This window comes from Podarcis vaucheri (genome assembly GCF_965113315.1).
Source record: "Podarcis vaucheri genome assembly, chromosome: 6".
NCBI lineage: Eukaryota > Metazoa > Chordata > Lepidosauria > Squamata > Lacertidae > Podarcis > Podarcis vaucheri.
This window is the reverse complement of record NC_138764.1, coordinates 24,904,304-24,920,087: the sequence shown is the minus strand read 5'-3', so window position 1 is coordinate 24,920,087 and position 15,784 is coordinate 24,904,304. Positions and strand designations below refer to the sequence as shown.

Sequence of the window (15,784 nt, the reverse complement as noted above, 5' to 3'; positions counted from 1 at the left end):
GCGTCACATATGAAGTATTACAGCTGTGTGTCATCTCCATCCTGAAGTCCCCTCACTCCGTATCCATGGATGACATCCCCCAACACCTTCAAATACATCAGGGATGGAGTTCTTTAGGTCCAGCGGCCAAGTAAGACTCTCCAGGCCTCCCTATATGGCTCTTGGAACTTCTCTAGGCCACACAACCTCACCAGCCCCACTTTGCTCCCTCCTTGAGTGTTTTGCCTGACTAAAGGGCTTCAACTGGCTGGATGAAGAAGATTGGTGGGAGCTTGCCTCCCAAGGAGGGCTCAGAAGATGACGTCTGGAGCCTGGTGGTGGGACACTGAGGAGCAGTCAGCAGAAAGGATGAGATGGGAGTTGATAGAAGCAGGAGACTTCAACAATGAAGGAGGGAGGAGGAGGAGGAGTTTGGATTTGATATCCCGTTTTATCACTACCCTAAGGAGTCTCAAAGCGGCTAACATTCTCCTTTCCCTTCCTCCCCCACAACAAACACTCTGTGAGGTGAGTGAGGCTGAGAGACTTCAGAGAAGTGTGACTAGCCCAAGGTCCCAGCAACTGCATGTGGAGGAGCGGAGACGCGAACCTGGTTCACCAGATTACGAGTCTACCGCTCTTACCCACTACACCACACTGGGTCTCTGGGACAGGGCCTTCTGGGACAGGATTAGAAGCTGAGAGTTGCAGCGTGTGTGCAAGCAAACCAAAGAATAGCCTACAGGTCCATGATGCAGTTCCACTGCTGAAACTAAGCATGTTGGGTCCTGTGATCTCTCTGAAAGGGATTGAACCGGAGATCCATATTTAAGGCACCCTGAGCTCTGACTTTCCCCAACCTGTTGCCTTCCGGGTGTTGTTGAACTATGACTCCTATCATGTCTTGTGCTGGCTGGCTGGAACTGATGGAAGTTGGGATCCAAAACATCTAGAGGACACCAGGTTGAAGAAACCTGGTGGAATCAAATCAGTGACAGACCAGCCACCCTCATATCTGCGTCAGAGACAAAGGAGCATGAATGATGTGCACCTCTGCTGATTCAAGCAGCCGTGAGTAGCCATAAATTTCTTTTTCCCCGATTATCAAAGAAAGGAGAGGAAAGAGAAAGGGGACATTTCAAGCATGCTGATTCAAACAAATAACAAAGATTAGCTCTTTTGATTTCAATCGTAGTAGTGACACTCTATCTTTTGGCACAATCACGAGGCGTTAGCTCTTTGTGGCTTCTGCCCATGGTGTGTTTTGTTATCTGCTTTTTGAGCACATTTAAAATAGTAACTCCAGGAGGAGTGGGGTGGTGGTGGGGAAGAGATAAAAGAAGCGGATGAACAGGTAGCTCCGTTTAAGCAGTTCACAAAGATGAGCGCTGCACAGACAAAATTCTGTTCCTGTTGAAATCAATGGGAGCTTGGCTCCCGACTTCAAAAGATGCACAATTTTGCTCGGATTCTTTTTTGTGTGCGCGCTTTTTTTGGTTTTGTTTTAAAGCAACAAAATCTTTATTTATCCCACAATACTTGTGGACGACGGCGCTGTTCGCTATTTTTATGTTTCTCATTTTATGCCTGAGGATGTTTTAGAAAGAGAACAGGGGAGAGGTGGAAGAGAGGCTTTGAAGTCATTGTTCCAGGGCTCAGCAGGGAGCTCAGAATACTATCAGCAACCCCAACCGCCAGCAACACACGCTCACAAACTGACGGCATAACGGACAAATCTGGGGTCTCTTCCCTGATGTGAAACTGCCTCTAAGGAGTGAATAAAGAACATTTCACTAGGGCGGGGGAGTCAGAACATATGCATCCAAAGTTTTATATTAAAGCCACAGCTTTAAATTTTGTTTGGTGGTGATGAGGGATGTCTTCCAGTGAACGGTTTGCAGTGTCGTGCATACAATCAAGTCTATACTCAACTTGAAATAATTTAACAAGAATTTTAGACTGGTGGGGGGGAGCAAAATGCCACGTTTATTGAATTCAGCTCTGAGGAGCAGGAACACAGCACAAGCAGTCTTGATTAAAAAATAAAAATGCTTTGTGTATCCATGTCTAGTCTTGCCCCTTTCTAAAATTTATTTATTGGGGTGTTTTTATTTTTGTAAATCTACCAATGATTAAAATAAAATCAGGATTAAGGAGTTTTCAGAAGAAGAAGGAGGAGGAGGAGGAGGAGGAGGAGGAGGAGGAGGGTAGTAGTAGTAGTAGTAGTAGTAGTAGTAGTAGTTTGGATTTGATATCCCGCTTTATCCCTACCTGAAGGAGTCTCAAAGCAGCTAACATTCTCCTTTTCCCTTCCTCCCCCACAACAAACACTCTGTGAGGTGAGTGGGGCTGAGAGACTTCAGAGAAGGTCACCCAGCAGCTGCATGTGGAGGAGCGGAGACGCAAACCCGGTTCCTCAGATTACGAGTCTACCGCTCTTAACCACCACACTACACAGTGGAGGGCATTTGTGCTGTGTCCCATTGGTGTATTTGTGGCACCACTCACCTTTCTTCTGCTCTATGGTGGGGATGACAAAAAAATGGAAGGGTCAGGGAGGGTGAGTTGGGGGGGAGTGAGAAATTTCCCTATTTTCATCTGAAGAATGTTGGAGGGGATGCTGGCTCTATGGCACATTCTCACACTTTTGCCCAAAAAGTTTGGCCAGCTCTGCCATACAGCAATTCTACAATGCAGTCAATTTTATCCCTCAAATTACAGCTGAGTGTCAAGGACTGAGACTGAAAGCTGTTTGCCTAAGGCCCCCTTGTGTGTCCACAGCGGAGGTGAAATCTGAACTTGTGTCTTCCCAATTCATTATTCAGCGGACCACACTGTACCATTTCCCATTAATGCACTATGAAGGTCACATCTGGACTCCGGTTTTTTAGAAGTTGCATTTACAAATTGATTCACAGATGCTTTTAACTACACTTGGTTATCATATTGCTTGAGTGCCTAACAGCGCTTGACTGCTCATGGTTGAATGTGTGGGGTTACTCCATTGAAAAGCATTGTGACAGGGAGGATGTGAAGCGTCAGACCCGTCTCATGGTGCTTGACCTGCAACAGCTTGTTTACATGTGCAAAGTTGCCACTGGAACCTGCAGTCAAGTGGTGAACCAGTCCTCAGGCATGGTAGCTACATTTAGACATATGTGCTTACATTGTGGTTACATTGAGGATCCAAGATGGCTGCCGAATGCTTGAAGCAGGGTTTTGAGCTCTAAGGCCAACTCTAAGGCAAGTTTCTGCTCTCTAACCTTAGTGTTAAGTTGTGGGTGAACATATCAGACGACACAGCGATTATTCAAACAGCTCTTGTTTATTCACAGGCCAGAACTGAACTGAACTGAGGGGTTCAGCCAGCCTGCTTATATAGAGCTCCAGTACAACGTAACTGTAACAACTTTCTGTAACTATCCAATCACTGAATGTCACTTTCGATCCCTTATTTGCATATGTGGACCTGAACTATCTACAGTATCCCCCTGCTGGTCCAGGGTGAGAACTTCAGTACATAACACTTAGCATTTGTTTTTATCCTCTCTCCCAATTTATTTCTTAACTCCTTTTAGCACTTCACTTTGTTGTTTTAATTTATTGTTTTATCTCATTGTTTTATTGTTCTAACTCCCCTAAACTGTAAGGCTGCATGAAACTGGACTGGGCTGAGCACTTTGCTATGCAGTGCCAAACGCAAGGTCGAGCCAAAGTTTACAAGATACTAGTTATAAATTTAGACATATGCTGTCCTTCAGTCCTTCTACAACTATGTACAGGCCCGTCCCTCTCATTAGGCAGAATCGGGCACCCATTTCAAGCAGCAGATGTTGGGGAATATTGGGAAGCAATCGTAGACATTCCTCTTCAAGTCCAGAGGCATTTCCCGAGTTGGAGAACAGCTGTATACGCCACATGGCAGGCCCTGCACTCACTAAGCTAGTCTTCGCTATCACATATGTTGGATGCTGTCCCGTCGGCAGTGCTGAAGTCAGATTCAATAGCTGCTCCAGTTGACAGCTATTGCAGCTATCTGTACCAGGGTTGGCTCAAGACATTTTGCTGCCTGAGGCAAAGGACGAGATGGTAACCTTCCCCAAGGCACACACAGAAGCCAAGTGGATTGCCAGTTGAATCTTACTCTGATAACAGTGAAAGGAAAGTCTCTCCCACTGCACTTGAGGGCAGCCAACTAGCATAGGGGGTACAGGGCAGGCCAATGTGGCACTCGCAGCTCTGTCCTCTCCCTGTCCCTCAGCACCTGCCACCTGAGGCAGCTGCCTTACTCTGCTTCATTGTAGGGCCGGCCCTGTTCTGTACATTGAATCCTGTCGTTTACCTCGGGAAACAAAATGTCTTGGGCTGGTCCTGAAAGAAAACTATTCTAGGCTGCAGGAGTCTCCCGAGTAGTTCCAAGAGCTGGAGTGTGTAGCTTCAAGCAATTGTTAAAAGGAGTTTAGCATTACATTTGTAAAAGAGAGTCTTTCTTGAATAGGAAAAACATAGAGAGCACAAGCAAAAATTACACTTCTGAAAATTGGGACTGTTTGGCAAATGCATCGCTTCTTGGGATATAATAGGGCACCATTTTCCTCCACACCCTGTGATAATCCCAATCAGACTTGTTTCAGTTCTGCTGCAGTTTGACTTCTACCAAACACTATGCTGTTCGTCTTGCTGTTGACTGTGGCAGCACTACAGAGTTTACATAATTACATTGTCACTGTGTTATTCCACGCCATTTATTTCAATGCAAGGGAGATGCAGTGCAAACAGAGGGAGAATTTAATCAAGGAAGTATCATTTGCAGACTGAAAGCAACAACAACAGTGAATACCACTTATATTTGCCGGATTGACTTCTCTTCTGGGCGTGGGATGAATAGGCTAACATCGGTAGTTTCTGCTTCCATTTCTGTTTTTATTGGAATTCTCCAACAACCCTAATTACTTCAGAAAACCTGAGATTGGCGAGTTATCCTGTTAGCTCATTCTAAAATATTATTTAAGGCAGATTTACAACCACCTGCATTAGGAGTCAAGACTTGGAAGAGGGAAGAATATCATCATCAAAGTTAAAGAGTAAGGTTCCCTTCAGGGCAAATGCATGTAATTGAAAGATCTTCCATTTGAAGACTTGCCATGGAGAAGAGTCAATGGGGTTTCGTTTAATTTTGCAGAAATTTCAAGTGCTACCATTGTGCAGTCTTTTTTTATGAGGAATTACTTTGTCATAAGCACAAAGCTTCCTTTAAATATAGATGTAATCTTTTGAGCTTTTCAAAGCAACCCATTTCCCTTTGTGAGACTTCCATTATCACCTGTCATGCCCTGTATGAGAAAAGATTTAATATCCATGATTGCTGCTACCTTTGACTGCTAAGGCAGAGCAATGCAAATACTAATGATGTTCCAAAATGGTTATGCAGCACAGACAAAAGATTCATGGGTGACACATATGTGGATAGTGTCATTAAGCCAGTTAGTCACTAGGTGGCACTGGACTCAGAGGAGTGGGTGGAGTCTTGGTAGAATCAGGATGTTCCTGCTACAGTTCTCTTCTTGTCAGTTTTTCCTATCAGATTGCAGCATTATTATTATTATTTTGAAAGGATGCACAAAAGGGTCATATACACATTTCTCCTAAGATATGAGTACCAGCTGCAGTTTCTGAACCATCTTAAAGGGCAGTCCCATATATGATGAATTACATTAATTACTGAGCACCATGAAACAGACCCCCCCCCCCATTTCACCACCTGTGAATTTTGGGTGCAACTGCGGATCCAGTTTTAATATTCCTTAAAATTAATTTAATAAGAAAGCAATGCAATTGATCGCTACTCCTTCCAGTTCTCCTTTCCTTAGCCCAATGTTTCCTTCATTCGCTAATAAGAACTAAAAAAAAATAGTTTCATCCACTACGAAAGCAAGCAAAAATAGTTTCCTAACCAATGTTCAAAAATTCTCTTTTCTGAGTTCCTCCCGAACTGTTAAAAAATGTCAATCCTCTCCCCGGAGAATATTTGGCAAATTTCATCACCCACAAATGATGAATTCTGAGGAAAATTTTTAATTAGCCCTACATTTTAGAGGGGCTAAATTGGAGGCCGAGCAATCCAAACTCCCTTTATGCCAGGCTGGGTGGGTGTCTGTCTACCCAACCCTGCCAGCCTCCCACTGGCTTCTGCCCACAGAGTGATGCCAGCGTTACTCTGCTGGTGAGGAGGTTTCTCTTCTGCCCACTGAACATACAGGTAAGCAGAAGTGTTGCCCAAATGATTATCCAGGGTGAGCCTCCACCTACTCATCACTTTAGTGTTGTGGGTTAAGCCACAGAGCCTAGGGCTTGCCAATCAGAAGGTCGATGGTTCAAATCCCCGCGACGGGGTGAGTTCCCATTGCTCTGTCCCAGCTCCTGCCAACCTAGCAGTTCAAAAGTATACCAGTGCAAGTAGATGAATAGGTACCACACCTGAGGCATTTTTGTTGGGGATTGTAGGGAAAGACCTGCCAAAAAAGTTGAAAAACATCTTCATGTATGCGACAATGGCCGCGAGAGTTCTGGTAACACCAGCATGGAAGACTGAAGAAACCCCAACTAAAGAATCATGGCAAGAAAAACTGATGGACTATGCAGAACTGGCAAAACTGACATATATGCTACGGGACAAGGATAACTGTGACTTTAAGGATGAATGTGAACCCTTTACAAAGTATCTGGAGACGCAACAAAGCGAACTAGACTCCTTGGCAGGTTTTGAATAAAGATTCACAAACTTTTTATTGATAATAATCAGCTAAATAGTTTGAGGATCTATACAACTTTGTAACATGCAGAAAACAGCCTTCTAAGAGAAACCAAAGACTGGAACTGAGGGAAGTCGGGGGTGGGGTGGGGGTGGGTGGGTTTTGTGTGGGAGGGGGAGGGAGGAAAAATGGGGGGAAAACAAGGATGATATGTTTTTGGATAATATGTCTTGTTATAATTTTGAATTTTAAAAAAAATTAAAAAGAAAAAAACGGTGTTTCCGTGTGCTGCTCTGGTTCGCCAGAAGTGACTTAGTCATGCTGGCCACATGACCTGGAAGCTGTATGCCAGCTCCCTCGGCCAGTAAAGCAAGATGAGCGCCGCAACCCCAGTGCGACTGGACCTAACAGTCAGGGGTCCCTTTACCTTTACCCCTGCCTACAGGGAAATGATATTTATTTTCCTTTCCTCCTCCTGTGCTATTCCCCCCCACCTTGAGCTATCCTTCCTCACTGCTTCAGTAGCTTCAACCTCCCATCCCCACTCCCCAAGCTTATGATGTTCTGGAGTCTGCCCTCAATGTTCAGCTGTTTGTTTGGTTTCTCTTTTTGCAATACTTATTACAGGTCATTTTGCAATAACATCTACACACAGAGAGACAAACAAACACACACACACTTTCTTGGAAACTCTGCAGTTTTTGCCAAGCACAGCCTTTCTGTCTATTGAAACTTTTTTTATTATTATACTGTAACTATCAACTTTTATATTAAATGGCAGTAAGGTCCCACAAGGCCACTGATATGCTGGTTGTTTGTTAAAGTCACCATCTGGTGGGCAAACCCTGCTGCAAGTGAATTTCATTTAGTAAGAATAAAAAGGCAGCGCTGAAATTTTAATTTCGTTGCACAAACTGCTGTTCTCCCTATGCTGGGAGCTGCAAAATCAGATTCAGCCTTATCGTGCCTCTCACATTTAGGATACTGCCGGTCCCACCTCAACAATCTTACAACAATCTTATTGTATGCCCCTCACAGATCTAGAGTCTACCTAAAAGAGCAGAGCAATTTTTACCCCTGATTTCAGCATATCAAGCTATGGAAGTACCTTAACTAGGCTGATATCACTGTGACGCAGGAACAGAGAGAGAGAGAGAGAGATGTAGTTATATTTGCTTTGTGTGTACATAAAGCACTGTAAGGCAGAGACACAAACGCCAAGGTCAGCCAATCCAGTGCCCTTCAGATATTGTTAGACTCCACCTCCCATCAGCTTGCATGGCCTATGACCAAGGATGAGGGGCGCTGTAGTCCCACAAAATCTGGAGGGAATCATGTCTCTTAGCTCTGCACTGAACTGTTATTGTGCTTGTGCGAAGGAAGAAGAAGAAGAGGAGTTTGGATTTAATATCCCGCTTTATCACTACCCGAAGGAGTCTCAAAGCGGCTAACAATCTCCTTTCCCTTCCTCCCCCACAACAAACACTCTGTGAGGTGAGTGAGGCTGAGAGACTACAGAGATGTGTGACTAGCCCAAGGTCACCCAGCAGCTGCATGTGGAGGAGCAGGGATGCAAACCCGGTTCACCAGATTACGACTGGATCCTCCTGAGAGTTTCAGCTGTCCTTATACAGTGGACGCTCGGGTTGCAAATGTGATCCATGTGGGATGCACGTTCACAACCTGCAGCGTTCACAACCCGCAGCAGCGCGTCTGCACATGCACGGGTTGCGATTTAGCGCTTCTGCGCATGCGCGACCGCCAAAACCTGGAAGTAACCCATTCCAGTACTTCTGGGTTTCGGCGGTCCGTAACCCAAAAAAAGGCAACCTGAAGCGTCTGTAACCCGAGGTATGACTGTACTGGTTTTGTCAAGGAAAGCACGACCATGTAAAATATACCCATATCTCTGCTACCAACTAGGGAGAACTGTCCATGCTTGTAGATTTAGGATGGTAATGGGGGAAGCACTTGCGGTCTAATTAGGTTAGACATGGCCCTTCTGCAAATGACCCCAGAAATCCTCAAAGGTATCATACTCAAATTCAAAATGAAAGCAATTAGCAAAGTCTGTTTCTGGCAATAATTGGAATTTACAGGTCGCTCATAAGGCAGAGGCATCTATTCCCTCTTTCAATGCCCCCCCTGCCCTGCCCACACACCTGAGGAAGATGTCAAGGAAATAAACAACTATCTGACTTTTAGAGGACACCTGAAGGCAGCCGTGTTTAGGGAAGTTTTTTATGTTTGATGTTTTATCGTGTTTTTAATATTCTGTTGGGAGCTGCCCAGAGTGGTTGGGAAAATCCAGCCAGATGGGCAGGTATAAATATTATTATTATTATTATTATTATTATTATTATTACTACTACTACTACTACTACTACTACTACTACTACAGTGGTACCTCGGGTTAAGTACCTAATTCGTTCCAAAGGTCCATTCTTAAGCTGAAACTGTTCTTAACCTGAAGCACCATTTTAGCTAATGGGGCCTCCCGCTGCCGCTGCACCGCCGGAGCACAATTTCTGTTCTGATCCTAAAGCAAAGTTCTTAACCCAAGGTACTATTTCTGGGTTAGCGGAGTCTGTAACCTGAAGCGTATGTAACCCCAGGTACCACTGTACTACTATTATGGGTACTGATGCTGGACCTGCTAAGCATACAGTATAATCCATGCCCATTAGCATCCTTGTTGCTATATTTTGAATCAGTTAAAGCTTTCAGACGATCTTCAGATGAAGCTTCACACACAGCACCTTCCAATAATCGAGTTTAGAAGTCACCTTTACGTGAATAATTCCATGGAGCTCTGGGTGGCGTAGAGTCACAACTACCCCGTGTAGCTCATGTGAAAGAGGGAAGGAGGGAGATTCCTACAGTGACAAAGCTAACACTTTATCTCCAGCTCTGATCGAATCCTGAGCTAGAGGCGTTCTAAAGGTCCCGTTTCCTAGGAGGTGGGCTTTCATCCACTGACGTTCTTTGCCAAGCATCCAAGAAAATGATTTCGTCGCACCACTGTAAGGGTAAGGATGATAAGGAAATGTCTTGCACATTCCAGAGAAGGAAGTCTGGAAACCTGAAACCCTGTTTTGCAACAACAAACCAGTGCAACTGTGTTCAGATCTGCAAGTGCATTCATATTTGAAACACACAGGGACCGGGGCATTTTTCAAGGCATGCTATCAAATCCCAAGCCTTGCACCTCCTGGCAATGTCCTTATGATAGCCTATCCTGCTCTTCAGTTCATTGCCCTAAGTCTTCCAGGCCTCTTGCCATGGTGGTGGCATTCACAGCTCACAGGGACTCCAAAGTCAAGTTCCTATCAACAGTGATGTTCCCACTGTTGTGGGATTGGCAAGGAATGCAGGCCTCCCCTCTGCAACCTTCCTGCGACCGTGGCGGCATTGTAGGACACTGTTGTACTGCCAGGCTTCCTTAGGACTGACCTGAAGGGGAGAGGGTGGAGTAGCGTGTTGCTCCCTTGTGGTCGCCGCAATCTACGGTCTCTATGTTTCCCTTCCGCCACCCAGATGCTGTGAGAGAAACAGACTATAAAGCCCTCAGTGGCGCTCGGCCCCATGCTAAGAAACACAAAAGAATTTTTGTTCCAAGAATCAAACAGGATGTGGTTAGAAGTTAAAGTGAGAAAAAGCCTCTGCGAATAGGAGGAGAAACAGGACGCAGTAGGAGTCCGGTGTTGCAGAAAAGCAGCCTTACGTCGATGTGAAACTTCGAGACTTTTGCATTTCTGAGGTTCATACCTTTATCTGTTTGAAGAAGTTCTCTTGGTTAAAACAATAGCAATGGTTGGCCTCGTTTTGATAGCATTAAACACACACAAACACACACACACATGCAGGTGTTTGCACAACCTTTTTCCTTTGGCTTTGATAACTTGCACTCAAAACAAAAAGAAAGCACATACAAATGCCCTCCCCCCAGCTAGACTCTTTGGCATCCTGCTGTTTTGACCCTTTCATCGTTGTATGAAGTCTGAAGCATTGCATCTGTATTTGGAACAAAGGCTGCCTCCACTAACGACTGCCAATTTATGAACTTGCTAATGCAGCACACCTGCAAATTACTTAAGACCCAATAAGGCTGTGGTGGTTTCAGAGTGGAAGGCTCACTTCCATTTAGCCTGCCTCTCCCTGGACCTGACATCTGAGGTGCATAAGCCCTGGTAAAGTATCTGCCACTTTTCAGACATGCCGGATGGGAATTAGTTAAAGAGCTCTTGGTGATTCACTTGTGTGTGGTCAGGAAATGGCTGTGGGGCATAATAAGAGGAACCTGCCCTTGTGATCTGGAGTTCTGGTTACATGGGAATTCCTTGAGGGGGTCAGGCTGAACCCCTGGGTGGTACTGGTCAGCAATTGACTGGGAAAATATGCAAAGTGGTTGTTCTCCCGTTTTAGGCTTTGATTTTCTCTTTTACATTTTCATCCCCAAGGGAGGTAACTGGGAGGGCCGCATTCTGCTGTATAAACCATTTTCTCCAGCTGGCCTGCACTTCCCCTTTTCTATCATAAAATGCGGTCATTTTTTATTTTTTTTTAAAGAAATGTGACAGTAAGTCCTCCAAAAATAGAGGCTTCTGTGTGCTCTCTCGCGTCTGTGAGAGTCACAGGATCCAGACCACTGAGGGAGGCTCCGGCCTTGCTTGACAGCTTTGCCGTGGTGTTCTTGGTCTCTTAAGTGTCCGACTTGTCCTTCTTCTCTTACAGTGTTTTATAATGATGTAATTCACGGGTAAGGGACATGGGTGGTGCTGTGGGTTAAACCACAGAGCCTAGGACTTGCTGATCAGAAAGTCAGTGGTTCGAATCCCTGCGACGGGGTGAGCTCCCGTTGCTCGGTCCCAGCTCCTGTCAACCTAGCAGTTCGAAAGCACGTCAAACTGCAAGTAGATAAATAGGTACCACTCCAGTGGGAAGGTAAACGGCATTTCTGTGCGCTGCTCTGGTTCGCCAGAAGCAGCTTAGTCATGCTGGCCACATTACCCGGAAGCTATACGCCGGGTTCTTCGGCCAATAAAGCAAGATGAGCGCTGCAACCCCAGAGTCGGCCACAACTGGACCTAATGGTCAGGGGTCCCTTCACCTTTACCTAATTCACGGGTGAAGAACCTCAGGTATTGAGTCCAGGCCTTGCTCTTTGCCCCCCCCCCCGGCTCCCCAAGCCAATTCACACCCCCTTGTCCCGAGTATATATATTTTCATTTATTTGTTGTCTCTGAACCTCGGGGGGGGGGGTTCTTTGGATAGCCTGAAATATGTGAGGGGCAATTATGCCACCACAGGGCATATTTTGTAACCCCCACATCCCAGGAATCGCTTTGTAGGTGTTGGCATTTCACATCTTTTACGTAAATCCTACTTTAGGCAGGGTTTCGGTCAGCCTTCCTCAGTGGGGTGCTCTTCAGCACAACATCTGGATGGCACAAAGTCTAGATAGCAGCAGTGCTTGGCATGTTGCCACTGGTTCAGGCACAGAAAGATAGATTCAACACATGCAGCAAATATAGGATAACGCTGATGGGCGTTGAATTTGTTTAAAATCTAAGGGTGCTTCTAGACAACCAGTGTTTCCTGAGCATTCATCCTGATACGTTTGTGCAGAGCTTATGTGATATTGTGTCATGTTAATGTCATCCTGTGCTTTCCAGTGGTTTCACCTTATTGCAAAAAAAAAAAAAAGTCTGATCTCTTGGGGAAGCGGGTTCATTGCACAATCATGGAACAAGGAACCGGCTGTACTTGTATTACCAGAATTTGCTGTTACAGATAGGTAGCCATGTTGGTCTGCCATAGTCAAAATAAAAAATTCCTTCCAGTAGCACCTTAAAGACCAACTAAGTTAGTTCTTGGTATGAGCTTTCGTGTGCATGCATGGTATCTGAAGAAGTGTGCATGCACACGAAAGCTCATACCAAGAACTAACTTAGTTGGTCTTTAAGGTGCTACTGGAAGGAATTTTTTATTCAGAATTTCTGGTGTGTTAATTTCCCACTCGAAAATAGCAATGGTCTGGAAGTGTCCTGGGATCTGCTGGTACTCTAATTACTTTTGCTCTTAAAAAAAAAAAAGTCCACAAATATTATGGACAAACACAGGCACCAGATTTTCAAAACATTTCAGTGATCCTGTATAAACCAGAGGAAAAGAGAACTGGTCTGTGCGCCTCCCTTACAGCCACCTCCTAGAGCATGAATCTTGCTTCAGCAGGCTTGGGCAGGGCAAAGTGAATCCTCTTAATGTTGACACAACAAGACACAGCATAAAGTCCCCTTCCTCTTTCCCAGTCACCGCACAGCACCTCTGAAATCGAGGAGCCAGAATGACGAGCCAGTCTCAGGGAATCCAACAGCTTTTGCAGGCTGAAAAACGTGCCAAGGACAAGCTTGAGGAAGCCAAAAAAAGTAAGTGGTGCAGCCCCTGGGCTGACTGCATTTCTTTGGTGAATGTCAATGGAAAAAGCACAGGAATTTTTATTTAATGTAATTTTTTTTAGCTTTAAATAATTCATTTACACATAAAGAGGCATAGACAGAAAGGCATAACAAATCTATCTGTTTAACATAAATTATACCAAGTGAGTAACTAAATTTGTAGTATTGTTATAAGTGAAGTTATCTCCTCGTCATATTATTCCTGCAGATTACTTCCAACACATGTTTGATATCATTCTGATCATTTGTTTTCTCATTCCAGTAGCAAATAAACTTATACCAACAGTCCACAGATTTTTATTTCTAGTCCTCAAATGATGAGTTATTTTTGTCCAACTAATGGCCACTAATATTTGCACTGTAACTAACATATTTCCCATGTTTATTTTTATATTGGATCAATATTAACCCAAAATTAACCCGTGTGGGTTTTAATTTGTTGGAAGCCGCCCAGAGTGACTGGGGTAACCCAGTCACATGGGTGGCATATAAATGTTGTTGTTATTGTTGTTATTCCAATCCACCCAAGAACAAAACTGTGGGCTTTTCCAATTGCCCTCAGTTGCATTGATCACATTAATACAGAATTGTTTTGCTACTTTACATTCCCACCCAAATGTGGTTAAAATCTTGACATCTTGCTTCTTTCTCCAGGTTCCCTGTATTACAGTAGCTAGTACATTTTCCTTCACTTGTGAGGAGTATGAAGTCATAAATATAAAATCATATGCCTTTTTGTTTTGCAGCAACTTCTGTAGAATAAGCATAGGAATTCTGGCGCTAGTTCATCTTTACTCAGCATTTTAACTTCCTCTTCCATTTCGCTCTTAAACTCTTTCTCCTTACTGTCTTGGGATGTATCTGAAGCTGGGCTTTCAACCAATGAAATTGGCTTCAAGTTCATGCTTTCAGTGTTTTCTGTGTGTGGTGTGGCTTTTTTAACCCATTCAGAGCTATGCTCCTGCTCCCTTCATTCACATCCATTAAGTACTACTGTAACTCACTTGCGGCTTTGGCTGGACTCCCAAGTCCCATCTTCCTCAACCAGAATGGGCTGTAGTCCAACAACACTGGGCTGGGTGTCTGCATTGGACCAAAGGCAAACTCTTCTGGAAGCACTGCGGACGCCATCTTGGTAGTCAAGAAAACCCCACAATTAATTGGTAGCTGTTATAGCAACGAGCTCATGTATATTTGTATTCACTTGCTTTGATAATTGGCTTGCTTTGGTGTTGAGCTCTGAGTCCAGAAAGGGGAACTATCTGTAAGATTTGGGTATTTGCCACCTATGCCCTCACCTGGTCAGGCAGAGAGATGGGGAATCCAGGCCAAAGTGGCGTATGCTGCTTTGTGTATAAAGAATGCATGAATGTTTGCTTGGGTGCAGATAAGCCATCTTCTTGCTGCTGCATCCATCCTACGTCAGTAAGGCCTGGGAGACCTGACAGGCTGATTTGCTATAAGTCTACACCTTTCCTTCATAAGGCACTAGAACTGATCACTCTGGTGTTTTGGACCTCCTTCTTTGGTATCCCTGCACCCAACCACTCTCACAAGCCCTCCTCTGGACCTGCAGTTCAGAACAGTGTTGCACGGGTTGGCCATCTCCACTGCAGTTGATACGGTTGACTCAGTTGGATTAACCAGATTAGCTGCAGACCAGTCACCCGAACGGGCGAGATGGTTTCGGAACTGCTTATATAGCCCCAGAGGTTTTATGTTGCATTGTGGCCTGCGGAGTGTGTACAATCCAGAATTGCTTCCTCTTTGCGTGCTGGGCTTTTAATTAGTAACCTGCAGACCGATGGCACCCACCTCCATAAACCCTTCCTTCAGAAAGCACCAGTTCCCGGGTAATCTGTTCCAGCCAGTTGCAGTCCGCCCTTGTCGGTGCTGGATTCAGTTGTCAAGCAAAACATTGAGCTTGCCCTTTCTGAACAGAGAAGGGCCTGACATGTTAAACTGGAAAACATGACCTTCATTTTCTTGCAAAGAGATTGTTGTGTGTTGAGTTTTTACATGCTTCCCCGATTGCTGCTTTTCTGTTTCTGGGAAGGAGGCAAGAAAAGGTATTTCTGAAGCCTCTTTTAAAGGCTTATGATCTTGCTGTTCAGCTAAGCGCAGTAGATTGGAGGAAAGTTGGGATATGAACACCATGCTAAATATGTAATACTAACAGGCCAGGGTGGCCAAGTCATAGTAATAATAACAACTTACTACTTGTACCCTCCCCATCTGACTGGGTTGCCCCAGCCACTCTGCGCAGCTCCCAAGATACATAAAAACATAATAAAACATTAAACCTTAAAAAGCTCCCCTATACAGGGCTGAAGTCAGATGCCCTCTCAAGGTTATGTAGTTACTCATCTCCTTGACATCCTTCCCTTATCTAATTTGGGTTGCACTGTGAGTAAGCCAACAGACCTTGTGCACAGTCCAGTGGGACATCCCTGCTGGCCTGTCATTGTGTAGTCAGCTCCCAGATGGCTCATACCTTCCCTCAAACCAAAGCACTAGGATATTCCAGTGAACTGAACAGGCTAAACCTTTCCCCGCTGGTTCTGTTGTTCAGTAGCGCCGCCTCCTCCCTACCCA

General features: G+C 44.8%; 1 protein-coding gene across 1 annotated transcript in view; it reads left to right on the top strand.

Annotated features, from left to right (window-relative positions):
- The first annotated feature begins 957 nt into the window (after positions 1-957).
- The window catches only part of ATP6V1G3 (ATPase H+ transporting V1 subunit G3), a 32,193-nt gene continuing 17,366 nt past the window's right edge, over positions 958-15,784 (top strand). The window contains exons 1-2 of the mRNA XM_082225603.1: positions 958-1,050; positions 13,043-13,159. Of these exons, the coding sequence (XP_082081729.1) occupies positions 13,078-13,159 (82 nt within the window). The 5' untranslated portion in view covers positions 958-1,050; positions 13,043-13,077. The remainder of the gene's footprint in view (positions 1,051-13,042; positions 13,160-15,784) is intronic.